This window comes from Dictyostelium purpureum (assembly GCF_000190715.1).
Source record: "Dictyostelium purpureum unplaced genomic scaffold DICPUscaffold_662, whole genome shotgun sequence".
NCBI classification, from domain to species: Eukaryota; Evosea; class Eumycetozoa; order Dictyosteliales; family Dictyosteliaceae; genus Dictyostelium; species Dictyostelium purpureum.
Window position 1 is genome coordinate 1 of NW_003519994.1, and position 9,409 is coordinate 9,409.

The 9,409-nt window shown below is 22.3% G+C and overlaps 5 protein-coding genes across 5 annotated transcripts; 1 reads left to right on the plus strand and 4 right to left on the minus strand.

Moving 5' to 3' along the window:
- Positions 1–845: 845 nt before the first annotated feature.
- DICPUDRAFT_160000 (uncharacterized protein) lies at positions 846–2,516 on the minus strand (the record flags this gene model as incomplete). Its single annotated transcript, XM_003294863.1, has 3 exons — positions 846–1,703; positions 1,773–2,142; positions 2,266–2,516. 3 exons carry the CDS (start codon positions 2,514–2,516, stop codon positions 846–848), a joined length of 1,479 nt encoding a protein of 492 aa, XP_003294911.1.
- Positions 2,517–2,817: 301 nt separating this feature from the next.
- DICPUDRAFT_13427 (uncharacterized protein) lies at positions 2,818–3,186 on the minus strand (the record flags this gene model as incomplete). The annotated part of the gene is made up of 1 exon (XM_003294864.1): positions 2,818–3,186. A coding segment is annotated over one exon (369 nt), but the record flags the coding sequence as incomplete, so codon positions are not given.
- A 297-nt stretch (positions 3,187–3,483) lies between these two features.
- On the plus strand, positions 3,484–5,944 carry DICPUDRAFT_100099 (uncharacterized protein). Its single transcript, XM_003294862.1, has 3 exons — positions 3,484–4,895; positions 4,972–5,248; positions 5,328–5,944. The coding sequence occupies exons 1-3, from the start codon at positions 3,648–3,650 to the stop codon at positions 5,813–5,815; spliced, it is 2,013 nt and encodes a 670-aa protein (XP_003294910.1). The 5' UTR covers positions 3,484–3,647; the 3' UTR covers positions 5,816–5,944.
- A 275-nt stretch (positions 5,945–6,219) lies between these two features.
- On the minus strand, positions 6,220–6,992 carry DICPUDRAFT_59316 (uncharacterized protein; the record flags this gene model as incomplete). The annotated part of the gene is made up of 2 exons (XM_003294865.1): positions 6,607–6,992; positions 6,220–6,395 (listed from the first exon to the last, which is right to left on the minus strand). The coding sequence occupies exons 1-2, from the start codon at positions 6,902–6,904 to the stop codon at positions 6,220–6,222; spliced, it is 474 nt and encodes a 157-aa protein (XP_003294913.1). The 5' UTR covers positions 6,905–6,992.
- A 1,269-nt stretch (positions 6,993–8,261) lies between these two features.
- On the minus strand, positions 8,262–9,201 carry DICPUDRAFT_160005 (uncharacterized protein; the record flags this gene model as incomplete). Its single annotated transcript, XM_003294866.1, has 4 exons — positions 8,262–8,486; positions 8,631–8,681; positions 8,754–8,862; positions 8,984–9,201. 4 exons carry the CDS (start codon positions 9,199–9,201, stop codon positions 8,262–8,264), a joined length of 603 nt encoding a protein of 200 aa, XP_003294914.1.
- Positions 9,202–9,409: the final 208 nt, after the last annotated feature.

Sequence of the window (9,409 nt, forward strand, 5' to 3'; positions counted from 1 at the left end):
AATATACAAAAATAAAAAAAGAAAAAAAAGAAAAAAAAGAAAAAAAAGAAAAAAAAAAAACTATTTATAAATGATAAAATATTTATATATAATTTTTTTGATTTGATATGTTATTCTATTTATTATATTTATTATTTTTATTTTAACAGTTTTTGAACAATTTAATATAAGGCATATAAAAAATTATATTTTTTTTTTTTTTATATGAACAAATAAAATTATACATATAAAAATAAAAACGAAATAGTAAAAAAAAAAAAAAAAAAAAAAAATAGAAACACAAAAAAAACAATTTAAAACACTGACTATAAAGAAATGTTATAAACAATAAAAAAAAGGAAACAATTAAAATTATACAAAAAAAAAAAAAAAAACTTATAAATTTATTACTAAGGTCTCTTACTTTCTATCGTCTATCACTAAAGAAAAAAAAAAAAAAAAAAAAAAATTAAAAAAAATTTTGAAATAAAAAAAAAAAAATTTTAAAAAAAAAATTAAAAAAAAATAAAAAAAAACATAACAATTAATTTTTTTTCTTTCTATTTTTTTTTATTTTTATTTTTATTTTTTTGTAAAATATAGTTTAAATCTAGATTTAAATTCAAATTTAATATTCATTTAATTAATGAAATGAAATAATAACAATTGGAATAAAATAAATAAATATAGAAAGAATCAATCCAAAAAAAAAATAAAAATAAAAAAAAAAAAATAAAAACTCGGCTTTTTTTAATTTTGCGAAATTCACTTTTTTTTTAAAAAAAGATTTTTTATATTTTTTTTTTTTTTTTTTATAAGAATGGTTTTTAAGTTTATTTTTGAATTATAATTTTTAATGATGATTTTTAATTATCTATATTACCAACACCACCAAATAAATTTTGATATAATTGATCGATATTCCAATCTGGGTCTGGAATTTGGATTGGAGTCATAAAGTTTTCTAATTTTGGGAATACTTCGTATCTAAGAATTCTACCTTTGGATGCTTTTTGATTAACCTTCTTCTTTTTCTTTTTCTTTAAATTTCTCATTTCGATCCAGTATTGAGAACCAACTTGATTTTGATCATCGTCATTACTATTTTCTAATTCTTTTAATAAGTTTTGGTAAAAATCTGAATCATCAAAAATTTCGTCATCATACTCGTCTTCATCTTCGTCTTGTTCTTGTTGTTGTTCTTGTTGTGGTTGTTGTTGTTTTATTTGTTGATCACCAAAAATTTTATAAGTACTTCTTTTTAATTTTGTTCTTTTTTGTAATCTTTCAATATCGTTTAAAGTATTACTAATTTGAGTTAAAATGGATTGGTTTAATGATTTTAAATTTTTAGTTGTGGTTGTGCCACTGATGCTGATTCTATTATTCCATTTGGTGATTGTGGCATTGTGAAATTCATTTAATCTTTGGTTTTGCTCGTCAATAATATTCCATACTTCAGATAAACTTTGATCCTCTCTAATTCTTTTCTTTTTATTTGTGCTCTTTGGCATTTCTTCATTTCTATCGATTAATTCGCTTTGAAGATTAAATAATTCTGATACTAATTGACATGATTGTTTTTTAACTTGTTCAAATTTATTTTCAATTGATTTATCATATTCGATAAACTCTTTATATGCTTTTGGTTTTGGTAATCTATTTGCAAAGCTAATTGCTTTTTGTAAATAGATTCTAGTTGTTAAAAATTCATTATATAAAACCTAATAATAGTAATAAATTAGTATTGGTTATGGCTGCGGTGTGGTTTTGAATATAAATATTATAGTTACAGTTTGATTTTTTGTATTTTTTGCTTTTTCCATTTCGTCAGATTCATTTATATTATTTAAAAGTTTTGGTTCTTTTTCATCTTTTTCGTTTGATTGTTGTTGTTGTTTTTGAAGTTTTTTAAATAATTGATCAGCTTTATCGATATTTGAGGATTGTACAATATTATCATCATCATCATCACTTATATCATCTTCTTTATCATCAAAATCAAAAACATCATCTAAGTCTTTATCGTCTTCTGAAGGTATCTCTTCTTCTGGGTTAAATTCGTCTTCTTCATCCCTTTCATTCTTTCTTGATGATTTTTTACCTGAATATTTACCAGATGTAAATCCTGAATCAATATCACCTCTTAATCTTGAACCTGAGCTATAATTATCATAATAATAATAATAATAATAATAATAATAATAATAATAATAATAATAATAGTAATTATAATAATATTAGTAATTAATAATAATAAAGTTATTGTAAAATAGGTTTACTTACTTTTCGTCATTAATATCACCAAAATCTTCATATTGATCGACTTTAGCGCTATCACCAAAATAATCCATTGATTCTGGATCGATTGATTTTTTTATATTGGATGCACCAGTAACAATATCCATAATCTCTTCTGAAAGAAGTGGTTTCTTAACTACCGAGTCATTTTTTTTATTATTTAATGTTGGTTTTAATTTACCACTACTATTAGTGGTTGATATTTTATTACTGGTTTTTTTAGTTGAAGTAACCATATTTATTTAGTAATTATTTATATATATATATTATTAATAATAAATAATATTATATTATATATGATTAAAAAAAAAAAAAAGATAATTAAAAATTTTTTTAGAAAAAAAAAAAACAAATAAATAAAATTTAAAAACGAAAATAAAAAAAAAAAAAAATGAAATAAAATAAAATAAATAAAACGAATAACAAATATTTATCATTCATTAACTATTTATCTGATGACTTTGGTAAATCATCTGATGGATTTGGTTCAGAAGGCTCCTCTTTTGAAGGTTCTTCTGTATATTTATTTAATTTTATAATATTGTTTATTAAATTTGTTAAGTATTTAAAAGTATTGGGAGCTCTTTTATCCAACTCGGCCAAACCAGAACCAAACCCATTCGAGGGAAACACTATATATTTGTAATTTTTTGATTTTTCAAATAGTTCTTTTATTGCATTATCTATCTTTGTTTTATTTAATTCAAACTCTGAATCGGTATAATATGAGTTTGCATGTTTTGAGGGTTTTTTTTTGGTGGGAATTCCTATTGTGTTTGGTAAATATCTTATAATGGCTTGACCCTTACAACCCATCTTTAGGTCGTTATCACCAAACACATATAAATGATCCTTTTGAGATTTAACATTAGTTTTAGTCCAAATTCCTTGAAAAATCTTAACTTTGCAACTATTTAATTTATATGGGTTCATAGTATCGATATAGTTATGAGTAGTTATTGTGGCGGTGTGAATGTGTGTGGAGTGTTGTACAATAGTATAGTAGTATTATTATAATTATTGGGCCTTTAATAAAAAAGATATCTATTTGGTTAAATTTAGCCTAAAAATAATTATTAATTTTTTTTTTTTTAATTTTTTTTTAATTTTTTTTAATTTTTATTATTTTTTTTTATTTTTTTTTATTTTTTTTCCGAATCCTTTTTTTATTATTTTTTTTTTGTTATAATTATAATAAAAGCACAAAAGCAGCAAAAATCACTAATAGTTGTAGTATAGTAAACTACCTATTACAATCATTTAGTTTTTTTTTATATATCTTTTTTTTTTAAAAAAATAATTTTATATACAAATAATTTTTTTTTTTTTTAAATTAATACATATTAAATAATTATATAAAAAAGGAAATGTCAGATGATTTATTACAACAACTTCAACCATTGCTATTGATTGATGAATTAAAGCAACACCAAATTCAATCAGTCAATAAACAAAAACAATTAAAAGATTTAACTACCTATAATGCTAAAACCATCGATCAGTTTATGAAAGATGAACATGACTATTATAGTAAGAAATCAAAAGAGTTGAAGCTATTATCCTCTAATTTCATCGCAAGACAAAACAGATTGATTTCTCAAGGCTTCAGCATCAGCCAAGAGTATAGTGACAATACCAACAAGACTGGTGATCAAGTGTACGAGCAACAAACCCAACATGTTCTTCAAGCTACAGCATTATTAATTCAAGAAATAGCACAAACCATTACAATTATTAGTACATTGATATCTTCGATAGAGCAATTAGAGCTACAGTTTGAATTTGTTGTCACACATTCACTCCAACAAAAGTTATTAGAGCTTAATAATCTCTCAAAACATTTATCAATTCTATTGAAAGAGTTGGAGAAATTTTCAGTTTCATTTTCAAATACTATAGAATCAAATAGCCCACTCCAATTAGAAACTGATGGTTTCAATAGTGCTGTTTTAGTATTTACAAGACAACCATTCCCAGGTTTAATAAAAAGATATAAACAAATGCAATTGGATGAATTAACTATTGAAATGTTAACAACTTCACATTTCCCATATACTTATAGTAAATTAAAAATAATATTTGAAAATGTTTCACTAAATCCCAGTAATGCAACAACCTCTAATAATAATAACAGCAATAATAATAATTCAAATCCAGCATCTCAAACAAATACACCAAGCTCATCACCATTATCATCATCTGGTAACAACAATATACCGAGTGTCTCTGATAGTAATAATAATATAAATAATAGCAATAACAATATAACTAATAGTGGCAATGTTAATATTATACCGTCTAGTAATATTCAAGATAATAATAATAATAATAATAATATTAATGATGACAATCAATCACTTGAATTAGTTGAACAAAATTCATTTGATTTATTCCCTTCAGAGAATAGCAACAGATTTATTTCAAGAATACCACTTAAATTTGTTAGAGGCACAGCAAGATTTTCAAAATTAAAATTCTCAATTTGTTTAATTCATAAAGTTACAAAAGAGCAATTCAACATTGAAACAGATTTATCAGAAAGCTTTATAGTATTCAATAACGATTCGCAATGGGTAGATTTCTTTTGTGAATTATTAAAAAATGAAATATTTTTAGTATGTATAGTAAAAATAATCTTTTAAAATCTATTAAGATTAAAAAAACTAACCTTTATAATTTTATTTTTTCTAGAAACAAGATAATATTAATGTATCATTATCAAATCAAATCAATTTATTATCTTTACAACCACCACAACAAAAGCAAGAAGATTCACCATTAAGAGTATCATCAGAAGAATCTAAACAACACAAACAAGAATATTTCTATACTAAAGTTAATCACCTTAGAGTAATTAAAACCATTCAAAAATATTTCACTGTTTGTTTAAATATAAGAAAAAGTTTATTACAACAATATTATCCATTCCCAAATGAATCATTACAATATTTATTAAACCAAATTTCAGGTAATTATAAATAATAATAATAATAATAATAAAATGTTTCAATAATTTAATACTAATTTTTTTTATTATTTATATATAGAAAATATTATTTCATGTGATGAATTTGATTCATTCATTTCAATTTTATCACCAGTTTTTAAGGTTATTAAATATCAAAAGAATGTTATTGATTTATGGAACTTAGGGGTAATATTTACATTTATTTCAAATGACAAAGTAAAAGAGTTATTACTTTCAAATATTTCAAATACAAGTAATATCGATCCAACCAAAAGATTTTTAATTCAATTTAGCGAAAATCATCCATTCTGTTGGGTAATTAAATATTTAGTTCCATCAATTGAACCACAGCCACAATCTTTACAATCATTATACGAGGTAAGAGAGATCTATATCGATATGAAAACAGATTTACCAGGCGATAGATCAAATAAATCAATTTTAACTTTTATTGAAACCAATAAAAACTTATTAAACAATCTTAAAGAGGTATGCCAAAATGATTTAAAGCAAAATCAAGTTCGTTTTATTAAAAAAGAAGAGGTTAGAACAATAATAACCAATTAGTTATAATAATAATAATAGTAAATGCCCAAATGACTAAAATCCCAGTTAAATAATAATAAATCTTTATCTATTTATAATTAAATTAATTAAAATAAATTAAATAAAAAAATAAAAATTTACATTAAAAGCAAATAATATTATTGTTGTTGTTGTTATTATTACTACTACTCTTATAATTATATTATTTTTAATATTTTTTTAATTTTTTTATTTTATTATTACTTTTTATATATATAAAGTTTTAGTTATATATACATATAGGTGAGTTGGAGTTTTAAATTTGGTGTAAAAATTTTTTGGTTTTGAGTTTGATTTGATGTGATGGGTTTGATAAATTAAAGTTTTCTATTTTACTATTTTTCGGTATTATTTATTATTGTTGTTTATTTATATATATTAATTGATTATTGTTTTAAAGATTCAAGGAATTTGTGTCTAACAACTTTTTGTTTGGCTTCAGTATCGTATCTGCTTTCATATAATACTTGAGCACTCTTGACTTCATTGGTAAGAATATGAGCCATAAAAGTAATTGGAACTAAAATTAAACCTGATTTAACACCTATTTTTAATGAATTGCCTATAATTTGATATTGTTTGAAATAATTTGTTTGTAAAATTGTATTAAATTGATTTTTGAAAATTGATTAGAGTTAAAGATAAGGTTGATTATAAAGTTATTTGAATTATTTTTGAAATAAATTTTTATATATTAAAAAAAACATTGAGTTAGATATTTGAATGTTAATATTAAATTGAAAAAACTATATTCTATAAAACTATAAACCTACTTAAAGCACCAAGGGTAACAGCAGTGACGATTGAACCACCGAAACTATTTAAGTAATCATCAGTACCACGAATTTCTGCTAAATAATGTTTAGTGATGGTGTAGGCAGCACAACCAAGGGCACCAGCAGTGATACATTGACCAAAGAATGGTCTGGATGTGTTTACGAATCCTTTTGGATCGTTTGTGAATACACTGTAGTTAAAGGTTTTATTAAAGGCAACAACTGAACCGCCAATAGCACCAACAACACCAGCATTAACAGCTTTACCACCTAAAGTTTTTTCTGAACCTGTCATTTTATTATTTATTTATTTATCTATATATAGAAGTGACAAAAAGAATTGACGATGATTTCTTTAATCTGAAATAAAGAAAATTGTTTTTATATATATGAACAAAAAATTTCTATCAATCAAAAAAAAAAAAAAATTATTTTTTAAAAAAAATAAAAAAAAATTTAAAAAAAAAATTAAAAAAAAAAAAAATTTTTTAAAGAAATAAAAAAAAAAAAAAAAAAAATATTTTCTTTGGTGGGGGGTGTTTTTATTCATTGCATTCTCTTGGCAAATTATATAATTTGATTAGTTTATTATTTTTTATTAAATAATTATTTGACCCCTTTTATTTCGAATCAAATTGAAATTTCGATTAAAACTATAGTAAATCTTTATTAAAAACAATAACTCTATTTCTTAAGAAATTAAGATTTTTCCTCTGCCATCAAAGATGGGTTTTATTTTTTTTCAATTAAATTTATATTTTTAAATTTTTTTTCCTTTTGATGAAAAAAAAAAGTATAAATTTGAAAAATTTCCATTCAAATCAATAAAAACAAATTATTATTTTTAGTTACTTAACATCAAAATAAAAAATTTTATATCAAAACTTTGGAACAGTCGCCATCATATTTTATATGCAAATTGACTCTCCTTAAAGCCCATTGTAGAGTAAGTAGTAGAGTTTAAAAAACTGTTTTAATAAAATATTAATTTTTTTCTTTCTTTTAATTTATTTATAGGATTAATCTTTTAATACTGAATTGTATTTGGATAACAACCTTTCATTAAACTAAAGTTTATTTTATAACACCTTAGTTTTTAAAAAATAGCATCTCAGTGTTAGTAGTGTTGTCACACTAGCGTCTTTGTGTTAGAAAGTGTTGTCGCTCTATAATGAACTTTAACATAACGATCTGCTCCTGCATCAAATATCAATATCGTTAACTATATAAGGTGGGAGGAGTAAAACTACGGTTTTATACAGTTTTATACAGTTTAGTTAAAAGTACAATAAACGTACATCACTATCTTAAATGATAGTACCGTATTTAAATGATAGCACTAACATGCCTTTTAATTTGTACTACAACTAATCCGCCCATGAAAAACCCCCCTTTACAAATTATCATTTTTAGTTAACGCCCTAGCAATATTTAAAAGGATTGTTCTAAGGTTTTTAATGTTTTTTTTTATAAAACTCAATTCAAACAAATAAACTTCCTTTCATTAAATGATAATAAATTTAGTGAATTTAAAAAAAAAAAAAAAAAAAAAAAAAATTTATATTTATTTGTTTTTCTTTTTTTTATATTTAATCTTTTCTTTTCTTTTTTTTATTTCTCTTTATTGTTTTATTTTTTTTTTATTATTAAAACTAATTATCTACATTAAGACAAACAAAATTGTATTTACTAATTAAAGCTGGAATACTTGAAATTACTGGACCATATCTTTGTGAATTGTTATATATTTCATATAGAGATACTGCTATTAAACTTAATTCATTTGAAACGGCAAATTTACATTTTTCAGGTAATGTAACAACAAACATTTTTTTACATTCTTTTGGTTTTGTGATATGAGTCGGAATATAGGGATACTATTTTTATATAATAAAGTTAAATTAGAATTATTTAATATTTATTACTTTACTATTGCTTATATATTATTATTATTATTATTATTATTATTTTTATTATTATTGACTATAAATTATCTATCTTCAGAGTTAATCATAACTTACTAGTGTTGGTTCAAAATTTGGTCTCCACCAAGTTGAAACGTGATCTCCAATCTAAAAATAATTCGATGGTTAATAATAGTTTTTTTAAATTGAAATGAATTATAATAATAATGTTGATCTTACCTCCCATGGTGAATCTGCTACAGATGTACCTGTTGGTGATAGTTTTTTTGTTAGTTTTCTAATTAAACCCTCTACATCATTTTCACCTGGTTTAAGTTTACCACCTGGTCTATAATTAATTTATTTTGAAATATTATTAAATAAAAATGTTAATAACTGATAGTAAAGATAAATATTACCGATTTCTTTGTTGAGTAATTTTATTAATGTAACTCTGTACCAAAACTTACAATTTAAAATAGCTGTTATCTTGTAATAATAAAATATGAGGATGACCATGATCATGTACAATAATAATACCCTCTACCGCTCTTCTTTGACCCTCTTTTTCATATGATTCTTTTAAACGTGTTAGCTTTGAAGTTACTGATTGCTCTTTTTCTTTTTTTTCCTCTTTTCCAAATGAGTAACTTGTATTGAAATTATATAATGTTAAATTTTTTTGCATTTTATATTATATATTATATATTTTTATTATATGATGGTAATATTTGAGTGGATAATGGCGGTAATAGTGGTGATATTGATATGGGTTTATGTTTGATAATGGTGAATAATAACAAATAGCAATAGTTATATATTTTATTGGATATGATTTTTAAATAAATAAAAACATTGGATTTTATAGTTTCATAAAATAATTTAAAAAAAAAAAA

What these genes read in the sequence shown, in the direction of transcription:
- DICPUDRAFT_100099 (XM_003294862.1), top strand. Translation starts at nt 3,648, where the DNA reads ATGTCAGATGATTTATTACAACAACTTCAACCATTGCTATTGATTGAT. An exon ending in TAAAAAATGAAATATTTTTA is followed by an intron (nt 4,896 to 4,971) that starts GTATGTATAGTA and finishes TATTTTTTCTAG; the next exon opens with AAACAAGATAATATTAATGT. An exon ending in TTTATTAAACCAAATTTCAG is followed by an intron (nt 5,249 to 5,327) that starts GTAATTATAAAT and finishes ATTTATATATAG; the next exon opens with AAAATATTATTTCATGTGAT.